The 23,888-nt window shown below is 40.3% G+C and overlaps 3 protein-coding genes across 4 annotated transcripts; 2 read left to right on the forward strand and 1 right to left on the reverse strand.

Moving 5' to 3' along the window:
* The first annotated feature begins 1,075 nt into the window (after positions 1-1,075).
* On the forward strand, positions 1,076-15,285 carry wrap73 (WD repeat containing, antisense to TP73). 2 transcript variants are annotated; one of them, XM_029506782.1, is made up of 14 exons: positions 1,076-1,213; positions 1,791-1,878; positions 2,044-2,196; positions 3,439-3,555; positions 6,529-6,630; positions 10,813-10,885; positions 11,570-11,673; positions 12,247-12,333; positions 13,115-13,249; positions 13,402-13,479; positions 13,555-13,657; positions 13,751-13,876; positions 14,024-14,215; positions 14,604-15,285. In XM_029506782.1, exons 2-14 carry the CDS (start codon positions 1,810-1,812, stop codon positions 14,714-14,716), a joined length of 1,452 nt encoding a protein of 483 aa, XP_029362642.1. In that variant the 5' UTR covers positions 1,076-1,213; positions 1,791-1,809; the 3' UTR covers positions 14,717-15,285. The 2 variants fall into 2 exon arrangements, with proteins under 2 accessions (XP_029362642.1, XP_029362643.1); XM_029506783.1 differs by lacking the exon at positions 6,529-6,630 and having other exon boundaries at positions 14,604-15,280.
* Positions 15,286-15,726: 441 nt separating this feature from the next.
* Positions 15,727-19,127, reverse strand: tprg1l (tumor protein p63 regulated 1-like). Its single transcript, XM_029506785.1, has 6 exons — positions 18,821-19,127; positions 18,641-18,732; positions 18,415-18,465; positions 18,192-18,317; positions 17,790-17,943; positions 15,727-17,124 (listed from the first exon to the last, which is right to left on the reverse strand). The coding sequence occupies exons 1-6, from the start codon at positions 19,046-19,048 to the stop codon at positions 16,930-16,932; spliced, it is 846 nt and encodes a 281-aa protein (XP_029362645.1). The 5' UTR covers positions 19,049-19,127; the 3' UTR covers positions 15,727-16,929.
* A 3,002-nt stretch (positions 19,128-22,129) lies between these two features.
* Positions 22,130-23,435, forward strand: LOC115046872 (uncharacterized). The gene is made up of 5 exons (XM_029507511.1): positions 22,130-22,376; positions 22,488-22,559; positions 22,767-22,850; positions 22,939-23,070; positions 23,152-23,435. The coding sequence occupies exons 1-5, from the start codon at positions 22,130-22,132 to the stop codon at positions 23,433-23,435; spliced, it is 819 nt and encodes a 272-aa protein (XP_029363371.1).
* The last annotated feature ends 453 nt before the right edge of the window (positions 23,436-23,888 follow it).

A 23,888-nucleotide genomic window follows, 5' to 3' on the forward strand; every position in this document is an offset into this window, starting at 1 on the left:
TGCATGGATAATTTCAAGGCCTTTGTGTTATTTTATTTATTATTTTATTTTAATCACTATTCTTTGCTGATAGGAATACAAAGAGACAGCTTTTAGTAAACCATTATCTAAACAAAGATCAACTTCAAAATCAAATCAACAAGATACAAGACAATGTAAGAGCAACGTATTTTAAAATTTGCCAAAATCGTATCCTTCTTTGACTCCCTGGGGTTTTTGTCTATACGCTCCTTTAAAAACAGACCATTTGACATATTTGGTTAAGAAATCTGTCTACCAGGAAACTGAAGGCCTTAAAAAAGCATCACAGCAGATACAAGTCCGGATCAGTACCTCCGTTAGTACATTAGAAACAAATCAACATACCTGCAGGTTATTATTTATCCAATCCAAATACACTGGGATTGTGTTGCGCCGAGCACCTGTCTGTTTATCATCGAACATACCAAGAGAGTGACCCTCCATAAAAATACAAAACTAAAAAAAAAAAAAAGAAAAAGAAAGAACAAACAACCCAATATCGACCGAAATCAGATAATGATAGATACGAGTGGTTGGAGATGATTGATCTTTCAGAGAAGTTAAATTCAGTGTGAGGCTGAGGGAGGGTAAGTGATTTGCGTGCATTTGGTGGGAAGTTGAGCGGCGGAGGCGCTCATTGGGCTGGAGGGAGCAGGAGGCGGTAGCGCGGTTTCGGCGCACACAAGCGGGAAACCTGCTGCACAGACACAACGCTGGGGATCAGATGAAAAATGGTATCAAATCATAAAACTGTTCTGCAAGATGGTGTGAAGAAAACTAACTGGGTGGGCTATAAAAGGACTATGGGAGCGTCCAGGCTGTGGGAAATATAAACATACAAATCAGCACAAATTCGTTAATTTCAAGTTGACAAGTTGTCATAAGAAAATGTGTTTTGTTTCTGCGTCTATACGATTTTTTTGTGCACAAACAGACATACTCATGCACACGGTCTCTCCCAGAAAGAAACAAATAAACTACATTTCCCAGAAAGCCATTGGCTGCAGGCAGATGTTGATTGGCTGGCTCTTGTCTGTCGTCACCGGCTCTAACCCACAAACTAGCAACAGTTAGATAATCAACCTGCGCCATGGAGACAACAATGCGAAGGAAAAAACTCTCCTGAACTTCGTGTCTAGCTCGTCGCACCTCTCCGCTGATAAATCACGTTAGAATAAACCTGAGGTTTGAGGTAAGTTTAACTGCTGGCAGGAAAAACCGTGACGGTTAGCTACCTGGACGGCTAAACTGCTATTAGCCTTACATGCTAATGCAGTGACAACAAACAGCTAACGTGAGTGTTTTATCAAACCAACATATCTCTCACTCCTGCTGGTGTAGAGTTGGCTGCGAAATATCATTTGGAGTGAATTTAGAGAAAGTGGAGTCGCAATTTAGACTTTATCCTTCATTTTGCTCGAGGCTTTATTCAACTAACCAAACGAGTCAGTGATCTGTAGTTGTGCTTGGTTTGACTCGGGTCAGTACTTTTCTGTTTTTGCACAGGAAGGGCAGTGTATTATGATTGTGTGGTTTTACTTGGTGATGCTTTTTATTGACTGGACTGATGGTGCCATCACGTGTTCATATATGAAAACTGCGACAGTTCAGCAGACTCATGCTGCTTATTCCTTAGGATGTTAAAGGGCCGACGAAAGACTGCAAGCTTTTATTTGTGTGTGTTTGTTTGTTTATGTGTATACATATATATTATGTGTATATGGTTTGATTAAATATGTTCTATATAACTAATACATTTTTCTTGGTAGGAACATTTGTGATTATAAGATGAATTTCTCTGAAGTCTTCAAGCAATCCAACCAGCTTTGTAAAGTTTCCCCTGATGGGAAATATTTGGTAAGTGTTTTTTTTTTTTTAACCACATATTGTTTTTAGTTTTGGAATGTGTGCGATTGTGGAGTGTAAATAATACCCCGGACTCTCTCTATATCTCAATGTCCGGTTGCTGGATTCATCCAGAAGTCTTGTTTTCCCTTACATGGCTTGTGGTTTTCCCTTCAGGCTACTTGTGTGCAGTACAGGCTGGTTGTGCGTGATGTGAGCACTTTGCAGATCCTGCAGCTCTTCACCTGCCTGGACCAGATATCCCACATGGAATGGTCCTCTGACTCTCTCTTTATTCTTTGTGCTATGTACAAGAGAGGACTAGTCCAGGTAGGTTATGAAGAAGGAGAAGAGTCTTCAGCATGAACACGTAGCGTACTGCTTAGTCACATACCTGATAATTTACTGCCTGTCTGTCTGTTAGATTAACACTGTTAGTATTGGTATTATTAATTAATGGCTGTTTAGAAGGTTTATGGACTTTTTTTTGCTATTACTATATATTTTACGATCAAAATACTCTTTACAATTTCACTATTTTTACTTTTAAATTGAATACTTTATCTTTAAAAAAGTAAAATTTTTTTAAGCTTCAGAAGTTGGGAGTGACCATGCACTCTATTTGTGTTTATTTGACATTTAATGGTTTGTATGTGTTTTGGTTGGCTATTAGATTAGCAAAAAGAATGTAGTAAGCAATACATTTTCTTTTCTAAAAAAGAAAAGTTGATAAAATCTATTCACTTACAAAATGCATATACAAATATTAAGATGAAACAACTTCTTCAGGCAATAAAGAGGCATTATGAAAGCACAACATTCTTAATTAATATTGAAAATATCATTTAGACATGCAAAGCTAATTTCTTTTTCTAATTATAATTTGGGAATAGTGCAATGAAGCACAAGTTGGAGTTTTTCCTGATAGACATGAAAGACTGGTTGAAATAGGAAAAATTTATATTAAGTGCTACTCTGGTGAGTAGTTTACTTCCGATGTTAACAAAAATCTTTCAATAAGATGCAAAAGTACAAGTAGATTATGTTTTCTCTGACAATGCCTATGTATTTAATTTTTTTTGCTCTCATATAGTGCATTTTCTTGAACTTTCCTATGTTACATCACAGGTAGAATTGGCCCAGCTATTATGCCTTATTTTTAAAATTCTATCATTATTATGTTAAAGAAAGTTTTACAGCACCGATGATAAATTTGGATGCAGCGGAAAATCTAAATCCAACTCTGTATACAAACTTTAATTTTTTCTTTAGTAACAGCGATAATTCATTTAAAGATTGAAAGTTGGGATATGACTTTTGAATTGATATCCATTCTAGTTCAAAAAACAAAACTGTTCTGTAGATTAATGTCAGTTATGTCAGCTTCATCTGTCACTGCATAAGCAGCTTACCTTTGAAGAGGTATCCAACGCCAGTCTTTCATGATGTCCAATGGTTTTTCTTATTGTTTGAAATCAAGTTTTGGGAGCTATGGGATGAGGGATGTCATCAGTGATGTTTATTTTTCTGTTCCTCAGTTACTCTCCTTCTTGTCTCTGTCTTTCTCTTCAGGTGTGGTCTCTTGAACAGCCGGACTGGCACTGTAAGATTGATGAGGGCTCGATAGGACTAGTCTCCTCACGCTGGAGTCCAGACGGACGTCACGTTCTCAACACCACAGAGTTCCATGTAAGTGTGAAGTTGCTGTGTGCATGCATTCATGCATACAGAAGTGTGTTTATACATATGCTTGTCTGGTTTCAACTGTTGCTGGCCCACAAGTGAGGGGGACCTGAAAATAGCCAGACACCAGAGCCTTGCTATACTGCCGCTACACCCCCCCACCTGCTGCATGTATTCAGTCTGATTTCATAGCTTCCCTCCTGTTAGCATCCTGTCATACATGAGTCTCAAGTACCTCTTGTACATGGGTGCAATGTGTATGTGCCCTTCTAATATAAGGCTGGTATTTTCTTTGGCAACAAGGCCTTGTAATGATGTTATATTATTAGCAGGCTATTAGAGGAAGGAAAAGTGAAAAATCATGATTTAATAAATTAGTTAATCTGCAAGCCCAATATCCTCAGATTGCACCAGAAATCTACCGCAACAGTGCAGTGACATTGTACTATAGGTTGCACTTTAGATGCTACTGAAGGATGTAAGGCAAAAAATAAACATAACTGTGTAAATTAATTAATTCCTTCCACAAAACAAAGTTTTGATGGAAAGTATAATACATTGTATTTAGCAGCAGTTTGATCTAATACAAAAGAAAAGTAAAAGTCAAGAGTTTAGTGTTTTTGAGTAGTATTCAGAATAATGATATATAGATGAATAAATATGCTTTACATACTAGCTGTGCCTCCCAGTTCTTGTTTTAAATTCACTGCACAGTAATCACGTGTTGTCGTGGCTGTGCAGCTACACTTTAGTAATGTGGGGCAGCGTTGTCGACCACGTCTGTTATGCTGAACCTGACTCCAGGAATCATTTGACAGGTGTTGTGGCCCAAAACACCACTGTGTCTGGTGTGGAGAGGGGAGCAGTGAGTGCAGGCGTCTGAGGCATGTCTGCTTTGTGTCTGTCTCCATCTTATAAAGACAAAAAACTAATTGATTGGGAAAGAAAGCGAGTCTTCATTCTGCGGAAATTTGGTAGCTGCTTGTAACAGTGTTGACTCCGTCTCATGAATCTGATTGCAACTTGACTTGCTGTGATTTTGTTTTTGACCTCAGATATAAAAAAGTTCAGATACTGAAGTATTTAATGCCTCTGCCACAGCCAGGGCTGGAGATTTTATGTTTTTGGGTCATCTGGCTGTCTGTCTGTGTCATTCATGTGAAGGCTATATTATAGTAACACCATTCATTTAGATGCATAGATGAATTGATTATATTTAATTATTGACGTGTTTTTAACATAGATCAAGAATCCATTCTGCAAATCATGACAAATGTGAATAAAATCAAATCATGAGGTGGTGACATTTTACATCTAAACTTTATAGTTGTCTGAATAAACAATTCTGGCCATTAACACAGCAAATTAACACAGCAAATTTTCAAATTGCCACTTGACTCAAAAAGTCTCCATATTTCAGCTGAGTTTAACTCTGCTAATATGGTGATGGTGAAGCAGCCTACTTTCAGCTTTAGAACCGGAAGCCCACAGCCAAGTGACATAGTGGAGGCTAAGTCCAGCTTTATTTAAAGTCTATGTGCAAAACTAATTTACCAGGGGTACCAGCCTACCACATTGCCAAGGGGACTATTGAACTTACCTTCACCCCAACCCAAAATTTCATTAAGACTATGCCAGACGGGTGTTCGTGTCAGGCTTGAGTTTCAGCCCCCCTCATAAACAACCTGCTATATCAACTTGTTTAGGGACAGCTGCCTGTGGTGTGGATCATGCCTGTGTGTGTGTGTGTGTATTTGTCTGACTGTCTGTCTATGTGTGAGTAAATCTGCTTAGCTGGCTTATGTGTGTCATTATTTTTGAGTAGATGTTTTTTTTTTTGTTGTTTTTTTTTTCCCCTCTCTAACCCCCCGAAAATATCTTCAGAGGTTTCTGATTGCAGATATAAACGAATTAATAGACTCAAAATGAACATTGTGACAATAGGAGGAGGGGGGGAAAAAGGTGTACTGGTCAGTGATTCTAACAGGAATTTCATTAACAACAGTAGACAGACAAGGCATGTAGAATGTTGTTGAGCCTTAAAAGCTTCAATGTGTAACTACCACTTTTGGAGGACGTATAAAAACACCCAGCTGTTTTGAAATATGGTATGGTGCCATGTAACCGATTTAATAGAAAGTCACATAACTGATATCTACCCTTATCCATTGTAAGACTTCACGCAAATTGTCTCCTATTTGAATTCCAGTCGTTTTATCTTAGGACCTCACAAAAATGTCGCCTGCACATCCATGTTAATCCACCTTTACAATCTGAGGAGTAGTAAACTGTGGGTGGAAAAATTCTAGCCAAGGACAGCATTGAGCTAAACCGCTCTAATGGTTTTAACATTGTTGGGCTCGGATTAGCAATAGCATTCTTGGCCAGTACTGCTGGAGCCTGGCTAACGTGTAGCATTGTTGCCAAAAACACTACTGGACTAAACTGCAAACGTAGACAGCTGCTGCACCGCATCATGGGACAATAGCTTACCCATACCTATGTGTGGGCTGCGAGAAGCTCCAGTTCCTTGGTAGAAGCATGAGGCTGTAACAGGAGAAATAGGCTATATTGGTTTGAGATGGCTTCCTATCTGGAATGCCTACAGTCTAATCCTCCGCTGACAGATAGGCCTATGTGGCATCAATATACTCACCCATTCTCTTGCATTTGCCAATGCACACAATAAGAATGGCTGATAGAGAGGTTTTATCTCAGCTTGCTGTCAGTACCTTCAGTCCACAATCAATTATAGCTATCATATTGCCCGCACATTTTTCCTGCTTAGTGTGGTTAAAACTGTTGTTTTCTTGTGATGTCAAATGGATGTGCTGGTTGAAATGTATTGCAATTGTCCAATTTGGGAGTATTTTAAGATTTTTGTCTTGGTAACTTGGTTAAAATGTAAGCATTTAGTGATCACTAAAATGTGCTGATCACCAGCTGCATTTATGTTAACCTGCTGTTTACCCATCAGAGGTGGATCAGAGATGGATAAACAGCAGCTGTTGCAGTGGAGTTTTGCCTTCTCACCCCACCCTCGAGTCCTTACGCCCATCCCCAAGCTGGTGCTCACCTTCAGTGAGGATACTTCATCTTAAGTGTAGCTTTACTAACTAAGGATCTTATTGCATACCACCCACCCCACATGGAGAAGCATTTCCCACCTATTTTACTCATGCTACCCTTCCTCCACCCAGTTTAAGGTTTCGCTGCCTTTTGGGTATTGGTCTCCCTGCATCCCCTATGTAGCAGGTTCAAGGCATCTTAGTGTGTTTGTGTTTGAGCAATGTTGATATTGGTTGCCATGGCACCATTTCTGAGGGGATGTCCAAGAAGCGTGCAGTGAGGTGTTATTACAGGGTTTACACAGCTGGATATCTTGACCAAACAGGAGGGTTGACACTTCAGCTCAGTTATGTTACAGACTTAGTCCAGTTCAATCCCAGTTCAAATGCCTGTGTGGAGACTGATGAAAACCTTGTCACTTGGAAAGTGTTTTTTAGGGCAAATTATGGAATGAAGAGTTGGCAATTTTTATTGCTCAAAATGAAAAAAGAATGAACTACTATAACCTTTTTTTATATGTACACGGTTCTGTCCAGAATATCTGGCTATAATGTTGTTAAATTTGTTATAAGCTTGATTCAACAAAAATGCGCAGCATCTGTATCTTGAAAGTGGAATTGTAATGGAGAATCATTGTACATACATGTTTGCAGACCATGCGCTTTGCAAGTCAAAAAAGAGCACAAACCCCTCATTGCACATTTGTTTATTTTATTTTTTCCGTGAGAGGCATTTTACAAATGTCCCGTGCTAATCCCACTGTTATACCTTACCTGGCACTAAGCATGTTGCGTCACTTCTGATCACTGGTGGTGCTGTTTGACTTCGTGTCGCCTATCTCTGTGGGTGTCTGTGGTTTAAATCTGCCACTCACTTAAACTTGGTGACAGTGAACTTTCACTGACTCACTTACAGTTAGTTACGCACTTTTTTTCCACTAATGTCTAAATTATTCAGGCAATTCTTTGGCTCTGCTAATTTATCTTAGCAATAACCAATGGCCTCTTGCCCTCCTCTCTCTCTTCTCTCCGTTCTCTCTCTTCTTCTCCCTCTTCTACTCTCACTTTCTCCTGCTCAGTGTGCTTCTTTTTTAGTTGCTCCTCTACTTGTGAGAAGGGTACATGTCATAAATGCAGGTTTTTGATAGATATGGCAGTATTAATAAGTTAGAGGCGAGGTGCCGCGCTGTAGCTTGTCCGACTTGTGCTACTGTACCTATCTGGTCCCCTGTAGTCTGCAGGCTAACCGTGAGCAGCTCCTACAGAAGTTAAGAGAGTTACTCCCCCCCAGCAGCTCCTGAGCAGCCGGGATCTAGTCACGATGGCTGGGTGACTGTCAGAGACGAGGCATAGCCGCAGGCTGCATCCCATTTCACCAGCAACCAGCCCAGGTTTCCAACAGGTGATCCCCACTCAGCAACACGCCGGCTGAGAAACCGTCTCTAGTTATTGTCAAGTCTGTTGTGAGGAACGTGAAGTTAACGACAAATATGATAAAGTGGTAATTCACATCGGCAGTAACAACATTCAACAGCGCCAGTCAGAAGACACAAAGATTAATGTGGAGTTGGCATGTAATTTATCAACAACGAAATCAGACCCCATAGTTTTCTCTGGACCCCTGCCCAATCTGACCAGTGATGATATGTATAGCTGCATGTCGTCATTCAACTGCTGGCTGTCGAGGTGGTGTCCAGAAAACAATGTGGGTAATGTGAGCTACATAGATAACTGGACTTTCTGATAAGGAGAGATGGTGTCCGTCCCACTGTGGAGGGGGCCGCTCCCACATCAAAGAATCTGACTGAATATACTAGAAAGTCGATGTTCCCGAGTCCAGACCAGGAGGCAGAGCTGCAGTTTAACACGCTCGCCGGCGCATTGGTCAGAGCGGTTGCCTGCCCAGAACAGAGCAGAAACTACATCTAGTGCCTTGATGTAACTTTGTTGATTTGGTGCTGTATAAATAGATTTTATTTGATTTGATATTGTATAGTACACCAGGTACTGGGAAAAACAACATATATAGATATTAATCTTTATGAAAATACTTATTCACATAACTTGGCTGAATGTGCGTTACCTGTATAAAAGGAAAGGTGTGCATTGTATATGCAAATAACAAAAACTGAGAGGAAACTTTGTTGCACATTGCTTTTAATTCATTGCAAAATAATAGTACTGAATAAATGTCAGACAGCCTCAAACAAAACTGAGATCTGACTGACAGCTGAAGATATGACACCTAAGCTAGGCCTAACCCGGTCTCTGTGCCAGCAAAAGCATTTTTCTGATGTCCATCTACAGTGTTTTAGTCAAAATAGGGTCATAGGTGTCATTTAGAAACTAAACATGTTTTCATAGCCTACCTCAATTTTGCTGACACCTGAACTTCTGTGTGGTGCCCTACAGTGATTACTGCAAAGATCACGGGAAAGTTAAAATTGTATCAATTCTTATCCTATAAGATGAAAGAAGACATGCCTATTTGTTGAAAGCACTTTGGCTAAGAGCATAAATTACATTTTATTTTAAACCTGTTATTTGACATTTCCTTAAGAGAAATGGAATGTGTTTAAGAGTCTTTTGTCTCACATATACAACCAGCTTAGTTCAACGTTTAACACCTTTACATTCAAAGCATGATCACACAGGGCAACAGGCACCCATATTATATTGGTTTCCTGTAAGCTGTAAAGGAAGGTATGAGGACCATGTGTTTAACACCCATAATGGTGCAGTGTTTTATTTGCATGCCTTTGCTGTCTGGATTGTTTTGTAATGAATACTGTAAAAGTTAGAGGGAGTCAAACAAACATCTCTTGGTTGTGCAGGGTCAGGAAAGTGATCCTTAACTATTGAACCATGAACCAAACTCCATAACTGTTCATAAGACAGCTCATATGTCCTATTACATTCATTATGTGTACAAAATACATGCTATCAGCATCTAGACTTGTTTTCAACAGTGACACTACAACAAAAATTCAGTTTGAAAACAGCTCAACACCCAAAAACTGTTAGAGAGAAGTACCCGTTTTCATTTTTTCAGGAATCTGCATTTCATATTGATTCTTGTGTCAAAATATGCTGCACTGGCATCTATGCCACCTTCCTTTGTTGGCATCACTCCTTGCTAAAGTAAGGCTTGTGGCTATTTGAGTGACTGCTGTCAAAACTGAGCATTAACACGTGGTCTCTTTGTTATGCCGACTTATGGCCAGATAAGTCTTTGGCACTGCTTCTCTTATTTTGCGATTAACTGGCCACACAACTTCCTGTTAATTTGTTGCACACATAGAAAACTTGTCTAAGATTACTTCTTGGCTACTAAATGTACCAGTCCACTTGTCCTACTGTGTGGGAAGTGGTTGCTTCAGATTCTCTATTAATTTAATGTTTTTATTTTATTATTTATAAAAATGTATATTTATTTAATTTAATTTAATCAGTATAATCTCTTTTGAGCCCTGTCAGTGACTTCAACCCTGTAACGTATGAATTCAGTTCCTGTGAAGGTACACTCAGTCCACTCAGGGTCCTACAGGACTGCTGATGGGTTTGGTACATGTTAGTGTCTCATTCCCTCTTCAGTGACCTCTTCAAAGACAAAAAGACACAGGCATGATCAACATTGCCAATTTGGGATGTGTTTAGGATCTGCCCAGCTGATAGACAAGCCTTTCAGTGTAGAGGAGCACTGGGACGCCTCATTATGCAAGTGGCCTGGTTGATTCAACTCTGATTTAAAGACTGGTGTTGGGAGAAGCTTCGCTTAGTGGATGGCTTCCTCAGTTCCCTTCTTTACGCAGTGATCAGTGGTTGAATATATATGACATAAACCAAATTGCAAATGGACATGCTGTTGTGTCAAACTGCCATGTAAAAGCAATGTTTACTTAAAAACTCAATCCCCAGTCCTGTCTTAATGTGTCTTCTAGATTTGTTCCTTTGATGGGAACTCAAATGATATATCAGCATCTCACAGATAACTGCCCAGTTTTATTTTATGGCCGATAAAATAAGATTTTTGTTTTTATTTTATTTATTTTAAATTTTGAATGTTGTGTTGCAATTTAGCAGTTTGCCCACTAGAGAGCCCATACAAGTGCATTTTCAACAGTTACATATCACAATCTCAGCCATTTGGTAACCACTTATTTTGACTTTCTTTTACATTTTTGTGCCTCAACAGCTGAGAATCACTGTTTGGTCCCTGTGCACCAAAGCAGTGTCTTACATCAAGTATCCAAAAGCATGTCAGAAGGGTGAGTAGGAGAATTATATTGTTTTATTTAGTTTCCAATGGCTTATAAGTGTACTGTATCTATATTACCAGGAGTACCTGAGGACAGGGCCAGTAGTCGGATTGCCACTGCATGCCCCATGAATAACATGCCGTTCTTTGCGTTGTGGCACGACCCTGGGTACATGGCCAAACTACAGTCCTCTCTGCTGACAGCTGTGCCCCTCTTCAGTAAATGGGGCATGCTCTTCATAACAGGCCTGTCAGCAACTAGGGGAAAAATTATTGTCTGACTCTCTCCATTTTCCACATGCAACACTATGCCCTCTGCAACCTATGTCTTTTCAGAGCCATTATATAGATATTATGACCATGATGGTCACATACCATCGACCCGATCTAGCCAACATTTCAGATGATACATTGGCTGAAAATCTCAGGAAGCTTCAATTATGAAGATTACTGCCCTTTACAGCTGACACATAATGTTTTGACCAAATGAAAGTTAATTTTGTCAATATTTTATCAATTGAATGTTGATAAAATATTGATGTGTTGATTGAATTAGTCAACTGTACAATATTTTTCCAGTTAAATTTGATCATTACAGTATTATTGCCACTTAAAGACTTTGATCATCCTTACATGCAACTACTATTAGCTGCCCATAAAAGAACAGCTCTCACCCATTGTCTTTCATCCACAGGTATAGACTTCAGCAGAGACGGCTGCTATATGGCTTTGGCTGAGCGTCGTGACTGCAAAGACTATGTTAGTGTATTTGTGTGTGATGACTGGCATTTGCTCAGAGTAAGTGAGTTGCTTGAGCTTAATGCTCATTTAAATTTACTTGAGTCAGCAAGTGTGAATAATATGAAGCATGAACTTTGCCTCCTCATCTCTCAGACTATAAGCAACTGAAAATAGCATTAACCAAGGTAGAGACAGGGTATGGGCAATGATTTTCGATTTATGAGTGATTAATCAGTAGCTCATGTGATAATCAGTTTGTTTTTTCATAGATGTGCCTTACATGTGCCATGTCAGATACTTTTTTTAAAGCTTTGTAACCCCCAAGTCAGGAGAGAAATAACCTGTATCTGTTCACAGTGTTGGTTTTGGATAGCAGTGCTTAGAAGGCCTGTTTCTGTCAATTAAAGAAAGTATTGAAGGCGTTGAACAGTTTAGTTTTGTTTTCTACTCAAACTTTCTTTGAAGATTGTCTTGGCTGTCTTAGTTTCAGAACGACTTTATCTAATGTGCATTTTTTTCCTGTCATTGTATTTAATTAATTTCATTTAACATTTTGATGTGACTGATTTAACATTTAATTTAATTTTAAATTAAATTTAATTTCATTTAACATTTCTCATAACAACACAGCATTTTGAGACTGAGACACAGGACATGGGAGGGTTGGAGTGGTCTCCTAATGGCTGTGTGCTTGCAGTGTGGGATAGCTGTCTGGAGGTAAGTACTTTACAAACATAATATTCTGAGAGTAGGGGGGTGAACAATTTAGACATTTTTGTTGGGCTGTTACTTTTTCTGCTTGGTGTACAATCCAGTCCTGTCAGTAACTACGTTTTTAAATTATGGAGTTTTGACACCATAGTATGACATCTATTATATAATGTATTATGCAAGTAAAAATTTAAAATGCCCTTATAGGAACAGATATATGGTAGGATTAAGTAACTTGTTCTCATTCATTCATTCATCCATCTTCTACTACTTTACGTTTCTGGCCAATCTCAGCTGACATTCAGGACATTCAGGTCAGGTACATGAGGGGGTACACCCTGGCCAGGTCTCCAGTTCATCGCAGGGCTGACACACAGAGACACACAGAGACAAACAACCACTCGAACTCAGACCGACAGACAATTTAGAGTCACCAATTAACCTAAACATAATTTTTTTTGGATGGTGGGAGCACGAGGAGAACATGCAAACTCTGTGCAGAAAGGCCCCAGGCCTGGGAACTTTTTGCTGTGGGGCAGCAATGCTAATTACTATGCTTCTGTGGGCAGCTGTTCTGATTGGGATTAATATATTGCAAAGGTCTGACAGTCAGAGAGCTGTAATTATCATGAAAATGTACAAGTTTGTTACTTTTGACTAACTCAAATAGTTACTTGTGTTTTAGAAGGACTCACCTGTTATATAAACACTCATTAGTCCTTAATATCAAGCCCCTGGAAAGAGAGGGAAGGTGCTCTTGTTTCATGTCTGTGTATCTTTTCTGCAGTACAAGGTGTTGCTGTATTCTCTGGATGGCCGATTATTGTCAACTTACAGCGCTTATGATTGGTCACTGGGTGTCAAGTCCGTGACCTGGAGCCCCAGCAGCCAATTCCTGGCCATTGGCAGCTATGATGAAAAAGTACGGAAAAATAATGACTGACTTTGAGAAAAAAGATATCACACTGTAGCTTGATACAACACAGGAATTAAGACAAATATTAAAAAATATATTACTTCTGTAATATTGCTTGAGTCATTACTAACTGCCACTCTGCCTGTGCCTCATGTCAGGTTCGCATCCTCAATCACATCACATGGAAGAAAATTGCACAGTTTGACCACCCTGCCACCATCAACAGCTCAAAAGCGGTCAGTAATTTCCAGCATTTCAGTTGAGTCTTGAAGTTATTACAGTTGAAGTACTAATGTTTTCTGTGTTTCTAGGTTGTGTATAAAGAAGTGGAGAAAAGACCAGCTGTTGTCAATGATGACCTGTCACTACATAACATCACAATTGGCGCAACCCTCTTCAACACCCAGAGCAAATGTATATCTTTTTCTGTTGTTTTAACAGGCAGCAAAAGGCTCAAGTAAAAAACTTTGTCCAGTAACGGTCTGAAAATTGTTTTTCTTCACTCAGATGAAATCTGCCCACTGCCTGTCCAAATTCCAGTCACCAAACCAGACCCAGACCGAGCAAACCCCAAGATTGGTGTGTCTACTTTGGCATTCAGCTCAGATAGTCGCTTTCTAGCCACCAAAAATGGTAAGAGTTCACAGTTGTACCTTCATGGGGAGCCCAGGAAATCCGCTTAATATGTATTAATGGAATCATGATTTTGGGGCATTACATCCATTTTTGTTTTGATTTACCTCACATCTTATGTCTTTAAATATGTTTTTGTGACTGTAGACAACATGGCCAGTGTTGTCTGGGTGTGGGACATGCAGAAGATGAGCCTGGAAGCCGTCCTGGAGCAGGCATCAGCAGTGCGCTGCTTTCAGTGGGACCCCCGACGTCCCCGGCTGGCTCTGTGTGCGGCCAACTCCAAACTCTATCTGTGGTCCCCAGCAGGCTGCGTTTCCGTCCAGGTCCCCACTGAAGGTGACATGCTGGTTCACTGAGAACAGCTGCTGCTTACTCACCAATCACAAATTGCTTAGTTCACCTTAAAGAATTATACCTGGCTTAGAATTAGACATAGTACACATAGGAACACTTAATGTCAATATATGCTATTTAAAGATTGAAAACCTTCCCAAAGAAATTACATCCTGCTCCAGTGTATAACATCAATTTGTGTCTTATACAAAATACTTACATTTTTGCCAGTTTGTTAATTGAATCCGGGAACTTCTAGAATGGAGCACACTTTGGATGAAGTGAAACAGAGTTTTCCTGTACTGTAGAAATACACCAGGCATAGTTTACGCTGCTTTTCAAATTCTTTTTTATTGATTTATTTATTTGTTGTTCGTCTGTGTTCTGGCAGCTGGTATCCAGGTCCAGTCACTAAGCTGGCACTGCAGTGGAGACTCCCTGGTACTGCTTGGAAAGGAGCAGCTGTGTATATGCTACATGGACACTGACCAGGAAGACACATAAAACACAGTATCGGGGATACTTGGCTAACATTATGTAGCCAAAAACACTTTGGGGGGTGACCACTAAAAGACTGATGGAAACTCTCTTTTAAATCTTTTTCACATGCAGCTGCTCAGCAAGCTTCAAAGGCTCTTAGTGCCGGTTACTGAGATGTTCCCTTTCTTTGCAAGCGGCAAATATGTTGGGTAAATATCACTTTTTTTAATAAACAAGTTTATACTGAAGCACTAGTTCCAAACACTGTGATAGGATGGATGTTTACAAAGTTTTATAGATTTCGCTGTACTTTTAGTTTGACCTATTTTGTATGAATATTAGAATTATTGTTTAATCATTTTGAATAAATTTTGTCAAACAAAGAGACTTAAGTCACTGAACTTTTTTCAAAACAAATTGGTCAATGAGTATCTTGTAAATGTTAGAAAATTGTAAATTCAAGCAAATGAATCCTCATAGGAAACACAGTCCTAGGTGTTTGTGGTGTTGGATCTGCTTGGTCAAAAAAAAGACAATACAGTTTTTCCAATGTGTAATCTGAAAGCGATTCTTTATTTTACATGAGTGACATTATCTTCTATCTGCAAAAACTGCATTATTACTGGAAGAATTCAGTAGTCATCACGTACTGTGACAAAAGTGGAATACCAGTAGAAATCCAAAGAACAAATCAATGGCCAGACTGAAGATATTTCAATCATATTAATTGGCATCAAGGTCTTGTGTCTGTATGCTGTCACATTTATAAAAGCACACTGTGTAACCACTTGAACCATGAATTAATTACTGTTGTAGTCTTAGACAGTATGAACATAATGTTAGTTTTTACAACAACCAGGCCCTGACAAGAACATATAAGCATTGTTTATTCTTTGTGTACTGTGCTACAGCTATATAGAAGGAAAAAAAATTACACATTTATGTGTTTATAGTCTCTCTTAAAATCCCTAAATTACATTAATAATAATAATTAACCTTCAATAAAATACTAAATTTCTATAATAATTTATGTGCTAAGTTCATCAAAGTAATTGGAGAGAAATAAAAGCCTATTAGTATTTACAAGTTATTATTATTATTATCTTTTTTTTTTTTTTTTTTCTATTTCTGTCATGCAAACTCAACGTGCAGGGAACATGCACAAGTTAAGACCAGAAAAAGGCTTTTTTGGGGCACAATGGTTCATTGGCATTGTTGAAGATGAAAGTATGGGCCATTACCTTTGGTAGCATAATGATGTTATTGGGTGCAGCATAAGAAAATCACCTAAATCCTATTCACAAGATACATACAGTACAAGTTTAATTACAAAGCTTTGTATGCATGTGTTGTAATTTGTCACTCATTCGTTATTCTCTGCAGAGTTGAATTCAGCTAAGTGCAAATGTATACTCAGAGCAAATGCAAGTTAAAGAACTGTGAAGACAACTTAAAAACAAACATAAATATGTGGTTTAAAAGTCCATGTTATATGAAGCATCTGTAACATACATGACTGTTTTAGTAAACGCAGAGGCGGTGGCTCCCTACACTGAGCACAGATATCATCTAGGCAAATGTAAGTAGAGGGAGCACAACATTGACCAACATGAGAGGAAAGTCACAACATGCTGAAAAGTTAATCCGGCTGTTTTTTTTCCACAGCTTAACCCAGCTGAGCCCAGAATTTTTCAGTGTAAAAGTGTAGTTTTCATCTCAGTAGTCTTAATTGCAATGATCATTAAACATAATACTGTTATTCCTTTCCAGCTCTGTAATATGAGCCTTCATTTCTGACTATATTAATTTAGCCAATATGAAACTTGATACTGTCAGCTACTTGTCAAACGAAGAGCATGAGACTGCAAAACTCTATAGCTCAGCTCTAGAATAAGTATGGAGTTAACGATTTGATGCAAGTGCTGTGTCCTTTCTCTCCAACAGTCACTCCTCAGTGATGTGACAGATCTGCGCACGGCTCTCTGACAGGAAGGGACCGAAGGGGACTAAAACGGACAAGTAGATAGTCCATGCAGTGCTCCACATTATTTACCTACCGTAGGCTGACCACTTGTCTGTGACACCAATTTAAGAAGGTGTGGACATCTCATGGGCTCAACTTACACACGCTGATTGGTTGTGCATTACACCAGAGTGGAGCGACAGCTTCCCTCAGACAGTGCAGTGTAACACAGACACATGGGTTGAACTCTTTCAATTTGGACAAACTGTGGCGTTTAGAAGCCGATCTTGCCGCGGGTCATAGAGTAGCCCAGCTTGGCCTCGTTGTTGATGAAGGACATAATGCCCAGATAGGTCTCAATGAGCAGGGGTCTCTCCAGGATCAGGACACCATTAGCCCGACCAGGGATAGGGTGCTCCTTATGGGCTTTCTTCACTGCCTGGACCAGCTGGGTCCTGAAGTTGTCCAACTTACATAGAAGAAGAAAAAAATACTTACAACCACTGCGAAAAAAAATGGTCAATGATGCTTTCTAATCATAGTTACAGTGTATATCTGTGTAAAACTAAGTGGTTAGATTGACAGATTTCTGAGAAAACTTACAGCCAAATTAAGTCTGTTCGTTACACGTTGCACAACTAATGGCTCTGAATAAGGACATGTTTGTCTAATAAAGCCAATCCAAAAAAAAAAAAAACATGTTTAACTTAAGCTGAAAATTTTCAATAGTGTCAATTCATTTGATAGATAAACTACTCAAAATGCAACTATGTCCTTGTGAGTCCCTCGGTCCCTGTCTAGAGACATTAGGTTGGTAGTGTATGTTTTGGAGGCCCTTTTGTAGGATAGGTTAGGATTAGATTAGGATTTTCATTTCATCATGTTGATTTCCAGAAAGGCAGGTAGCCTAGGCCTCATTTTGCTTCGTCGTTTTTCTTTGGCACCCTTTTCTCCCCCACATTTTGAGTCCTCTGTGAAAAACCTTTATGAAACCTTTACCAGACTAGTTTAAATAAACGGTCTTCCCCGGCCAACTGACTCAGTGGAATTCTTGGTTTGTCAGGTTTGTTCCCTCTTCTTCCCTAGCCTTAACCAAGGGACCTAACAATCCTAATTTAGTTACAGAAATTGTACCTGGCAGAGAGAGGCCACCTTCTCATCAGCGCGGGCCATCGGGTGCTCCGTGAAGGTGACGTAGGGCATGTCTGTGGACCAGGGGTTCCAGCGGTTTAAGAATGAGGCACGAGGACGTTTGTCCCACTGGATGCGAATCCCATAGCCCTCTCTCCTGTTAAAAACCAAAAACATAACGGCAGTGTGAGGGCAGGCCAGCAGGGCGCCAGGCTGTGCATTCCTGCAATCTTTAATGTCTACCAATGTAGCACGTAGCTTGACTTACTCAATTTTGTAAACATTCTTACGAGTGTCAAATTTTCTCTCAAATTTATTAGCTTTATATAATTTCATGGTGGCCAGGTCATTAATACCACAGAGAAAACACTCATTGGCTGTTGGCTGATTCAAACATGAGCTTACTTGTTGAAGGATTTAGGTGGGAACTCAAACTCGCCCACTGAGATGGTGTCTACAGCGTTGAGAGAGATCCTGATGACTTGCTGACACAACAGGTTGATGAAGTCGTACTTGCAGACCAGCAGTGACCTGCCCACACAGCCAGGAGATGACCGGTTGTCACAGTGTGAGAATCAGGTATGATTCCTCTGCTTATGCATCAACAGTATAATTTCTCTTTACTTACCTATCAGTTATAAGCACAAGTCTCTCCTTCTCATTGTTCCAGTGGTCGACTCTGTAGAAATCCAACACACAATAGACTTAAATAACATAAACACAGTTAATCAAACACGGTAACAGATCACAACCGTGACTTTTAGTCTGCCAAAGTACTTATCACCCCAGTTGGAGCAGCTGATCCAGACAGATGCTTCATGTTACTGGCTGGTAGTAAAGCAGTTTGCACTCACTCAGCCAGCAGCCAGACGCTGAGCACCTCTCCGTCCTCTGAAGGGAGCGCCACGGTCCTGATGTCGCTCACAGCCTGCTCAATGGTGCCTGGCTGAGATGAGCAGAGACAGTGATGCTGTTTACCCCAGACACCCATCAGACACCCACCTGACTCTGCGATCTGCCGCCGAGCAACTTACCCTGAACACGAAATAGTCCTTGACTTTGGCTTGCACCGTGGGGTTGTGCACATGGAAGGGTGTGAGCGTTTGCAGCGGGGGGCAGCAGGCCACGGACGCTCCGTGTCCGAGGCTCCTTCCGGCCTCCGGCGGAGTGAAGGCAACCTCCACCCCCTCCTCGGCCTCCGCGGGGTGGAGGACCGCGGCGCCCGGACTCTCCGGATCCACCGTGTCGTTCAGCTGAAGCATGTCGTTTTTCCGCGGAGCTTCCCGGCAGCGTGTCAGATCAGAAAATGTCCATACGGAGATGCGGACTCACCCATTGCGCATCAACAGTGTTTTGATTGTGCGGGATATCAGGAAGTGGTGCCTTCCTCTTAAAGGGGACACAGATGGCTGAAGGAACAGGTGAGAGGATCAGAGCAGATCTCAGATCAGTGCTGTGATGGTCACACTGTCATGAAAAACATGATACACATGATACTTCGGTTATGAGGTTTGAATAAGAAGAGTACAGAAACCTCACAACCGAAGTATGTTTCAATGCTTTTATTGGCCTCCATCCGCTGTCAGAAATATAGTATGGCTAAAGCACTGCTGTTGGTTTTGGTTCATTTATCCACTTTGTAATACTTAGAAACACAGCTTGCTTGTTGTCTTGTCAGAGCATTTCAAATATAACTAATGACCTTTAGAGTCCACGGTTAGACTTTTTTTTTTATTTTATTTTATTTTATTTATAATTATTACCCGGAAGTCAGAGAAATGGCCTGAAGTTGTATACTGAGAAGTGTGTTACCTAATAGGTGTTTTGGTAGGATTGGCTCAGTATCCAGTAGTCATGACATTCAAGGTAAGATAATCCTTCTTTAGTCCTTCAGTGGGGAAATTCGCATATTACAGCAGCATCAGACATATGAGACAGAGAATAGAAGCACACAGGAGTAACTAGAATATGTAAGGTAGAAAGAATTAAGTGGACAGAAAGGATGTTAAATAAATATATAAAACAACATTTTACCAACACACGTAAAAGAGAACTGGCAGTTGTATGGCACACTTTTTATTGTGCTGGGGGGTGTGGTTTGTGATGCAGTCTGTGATAGCGTCCCTTCACACACTTTGGATGGAGCATCCTCTCCCTGAAGCAGCTCCCCGGTGCTCTCAGCATGTCCCGCAGGGGGTGAGAGCCGTTAGACAGCACGAATGAGCGCTTGGCTCTCATCCTCCTCTCACCCACCACCTCCACTGAGTCAAGACAGCATCGCAGGACAGAGCTGGCCTTCAAGTGTCTGAGATACTGCTGCCCAAGCAGACGACTCCATAGAAGATGGCTGATGCCGCGTCGGTATCGTAGAAGGTCTTAAGGAGTAGGCCTACTGAGGTCTTCCTCCAAAAGACCTCCGTCTCCTGTGCCAATAGAGCCTGCTCTGGCTTGTCCTAGTCGTCTGAGACCAGGTTGTAGATTTGGGACATATGCTGATGAGATTAGAAATTCTGTCAACGCGTCTTGATTCATTTCTAGATCAAAAGCTCTACGGTGTCAAATTCTAACTTTATAACACAATGTTTTTCTTTTGTTGATGTCAGTGAGGACAAATCAGATCAGATTTGTTGTACAACTCAGTGCTCCAACTAAGAGTGGAGGTTATTGTAGCTTTGTGTTGTTGCTCTTCAAAAGCCAGATTTATCGCATTCATCCAGACTGATTTATTGAGGAAGCAGTGGGAGAAAAACACTCTTTGTTACTGCTCAAACTTTGGTCTCTCTTAAGTCTCAGTTTATTTTAGCCAATTGACAACGTGAAGGAGATTGCTGTATCTGATTAAATACTTAATGTTTGAACAGTTAGATGGTACCTTGGCCTCAGACTTCACTGAAAGGAATCTTGGAGTCATTATTAACCAGGAAATGTTCTTTGTCCCTTAAAGACAAACAAGTCTCTAGGACAGCTGTCTTTCATCTTCACAATATTGCAGGAATCAGCAACACTCTGTTTCAAAGGGATGCAGAAAAAAGTAGTTCACCCATTAGTGACCTCTAGACTGGACTACTGTAATTTATTAATATAACAAATCTGTGAAAAGGCTTCAGTTGATTCTGAATGCTGCTGTAGAAAGATCAGGCTTAAGCCTTCCTCCATGACAAAGCCTACAGTTAAAAAAGCTGCTGTAGGCCTTTACTACTGACTTACTGCTACTAAATCAAATCAAATCAAATCAGATTTATTTGTATAGCGCCAAATCATAAAAAATTTGCATCAAGGCACTTTACATATAGAGCAGGTCTAGACCAAACTCTTTATAAAATTATTTAAAAAGATCCAACAGATCCCCCGATGAGCGAGCACTTGGTGACAGTGGCAAAGAAAAACTTCCTTTAAGAGGCAGAAACCTCGAGCAGAACCAGGCTCAGGGGGGCCTCGACCGGTTGGGTTGAGAGTGAGAGAGAGAGAGTGACTAAGAGCCCCCCCGCCACCTCTCTCTCTGTATGTATAGCAAAGAATTACATGTCACTAACTTTGTTTCTTTCACTTGCTCTGTTATTTTTACTTACTGCTGATATCGCCAAATACTCTTTTAGCGGTATCAGTCATCAATGTCCTGCACATTTGTATGTTTTACTTGTGTTTTTATTGTGTTCTCTTTCCTCCTGCTCTCGTTCTCTCTACCCCTCCCTGTCTTCTTCTTATCTTCTGTCTCTCACCTCTGCACCCCTTAACCAAGAGTTTGGTTTAGACCTGCTCCATAAGCAAAGTGCATTGAAGTAACTTTGTTGTGATTTGACAGTATTTCATAATTTTCTGCCGCCACTACACTCCTTCACCATTTTTATATGAAGTTATTCAGTTTACAATTTTTGTTATGCTTATTGCTAATAACTTTAAAAGTTTAGGTCTTTAATCTATAATATGATCTATTGATGTTTAACATAGTCTTGCCATGTCAGTGATTATGATCATTTATGGATTTCAAATCATGACCTGAAATATGTCATGTTATGTTATTCTCTGTTATGTTATGCTTCACAACAAGAAGGCTCTGGATTCAGCTACTCCGCCGTCCTTCCAGAGTCCAAAGCACCTTTACTTAAACTGGTGACTCTAAGGCGGAAGAGTATGAGCATGAATGGCTGTTTGTCTCTGTATGTGTTGGGTAGATGGGTGTTCCCCATCTATCTTCAGTGCCGGGTGGGATTAGCTCCAGCCCCCCCCCCCGTGACACTGACAGATAAGGTGGGTAGATAATGATTGATCAGAATAAGACACTATTTAAGGCAGGGATTAGTACAGAAACTACAAAGCTGAACTTCACTGACAGCAGTCGAAGCATGGAGGTGATCCTGATTTTGTCACTGTTCCTGCTGACCTGCCCTCTCTCCACAGCTCACCTTCAAACAGAGTCTGGCAATGAAATCATTCCTCGTGAGAAGCAACCTGAATTTCAGGGCCAACCAGAAAACACATCTGCACCCCAAAAGCCCTGCAACCCGGACATCCACACTGTGCTGAGAGAGATGAGCGCCTTGTTGGCCGAGCAGAGGGTGGAGATACGGCAGCTACAGAGAGAGAGTGAAGGTACAGTGATGAGCAGGGAATGAGAAGAAATGGCACGTGGATTCAAAGCTTTGTCACAGCTGTTTGTGCAAGAGGAATAGAAATCTCATGATTTTACCTTTTTAATTTCAGCACAAGAGGCAAAACTCAGAGAACTGGAATTGCAGAAGATTGAACTAGATAAGCTGAAGGAACAGGTCCAAGGTACAGTTTAAGTGATTCAGATTTTTATATGTGAAATGTGAATATTGAAACAGCAACAACACAGAATTCCATACCTAGATTTAAAATAACTATATGTGTTGTTACTTATTTCTGCATTCAGGAGCGAACTCTCAGAAACATGAAAAACATGATGAAAAAATGGTCAGATAGTTGAATTTCACTTTTTGTTCTCTTATTTGATTTCAGCCCAGTCCAGAGATCTGGCCACCATTAAAACTAAGGCAAATGTGACAGATTCCCAGGTGGAGGCTCTGAGGAGAGCAAGTGAAGGTTTGCCATCTCTTCCAAACAAACTCTTTATAATAACGAGAACCTTCCACTACACCAGACAATTTAACCGTGTTTGTTTCTGTCTCAGTCAAACAGGTGGCCTTCTCAGCCTCTCTGCTGGCTTCAGGCTCAGGAACAGTGGGGCCATTTAACACACACACTCCTCTGGTCTTCAGATATGTTGTTTCAAATATCGGAAATGCTTATAACCCAAATACAGGTATTCCAATCTACAAGAGTAAATAAATTCCTTAGATTTTTGTCAGATTCAAACTGACTTACAATGCCTGATGTCCAACAGGTTTTTTCATTGCCCCAGTGAGAGGAGCCTACCACTTTGAGTTCTACATAGGCGCACACGGACATGCTTCACATCCCTCAGGCGCTGTGCTGGTCAAGAACGGAGAACATATTTTTATTGCATATGAGCACCAGCCATCCCATTATGGGAGCTCAGCTAATGGTGTCACACTGCTGTTGGAGGTCGGAGATGTAGTGTTTTTGCGTCTGTGGTCCAATGCGAGAATTTTTGACAATACAAATCACCATAGCACATTCAGTGGTCATCTGCTTTTCACCATGTGAGAAGGAAAGCTCTATGTAGCTGATTGACAGAGCGGCACAACAGTTTCCTGATTGCTTAGTTGAATCGCTTTCTGGATTTACGTCAAAATACAGAGCGATTGAGAGTGTTGGAATATGTGAGGAAGTGACAAAATTGTGGAAATTTTCACTCTGCTTTTTTATTTATGTTTAGCAGTGACCTGAATGTTCATGAGTTGTTAAAGTTAGAGATCCAGTTGAGTATGGTCACTGATACAATTTTCTTTTTTGCAAGTTTCTAAATATCTTGACATACAGGACTGTATCAGTGCCTGTAAATTAAAGTCTCGTTTGCAGTATTTGTGAAATGTGGATGATAAAGCTTTGCAGCAGTAATCATTTGGATGTATTATATCATTTGTCTCTTGCATTTAAATAAAAAAGTGAGTCTTTCTTCTAAAACATGTTGAACTGTGTTTCAAAATGAAATATTTT

Source organism: Echeneis naucrates, chromosome 7 (genome assembly GCF_900963305.1).
Source record: "Echeneis naucrates chromosome 7, fEcheNa1.1, whole genome shotgun sequence".
Lineage (NCBI taxonomy): Eukaryota > Metazoa > Chordata > Actinopteri > Carangiformes > Echeneidae > Echeneis > Echeneis naucrates.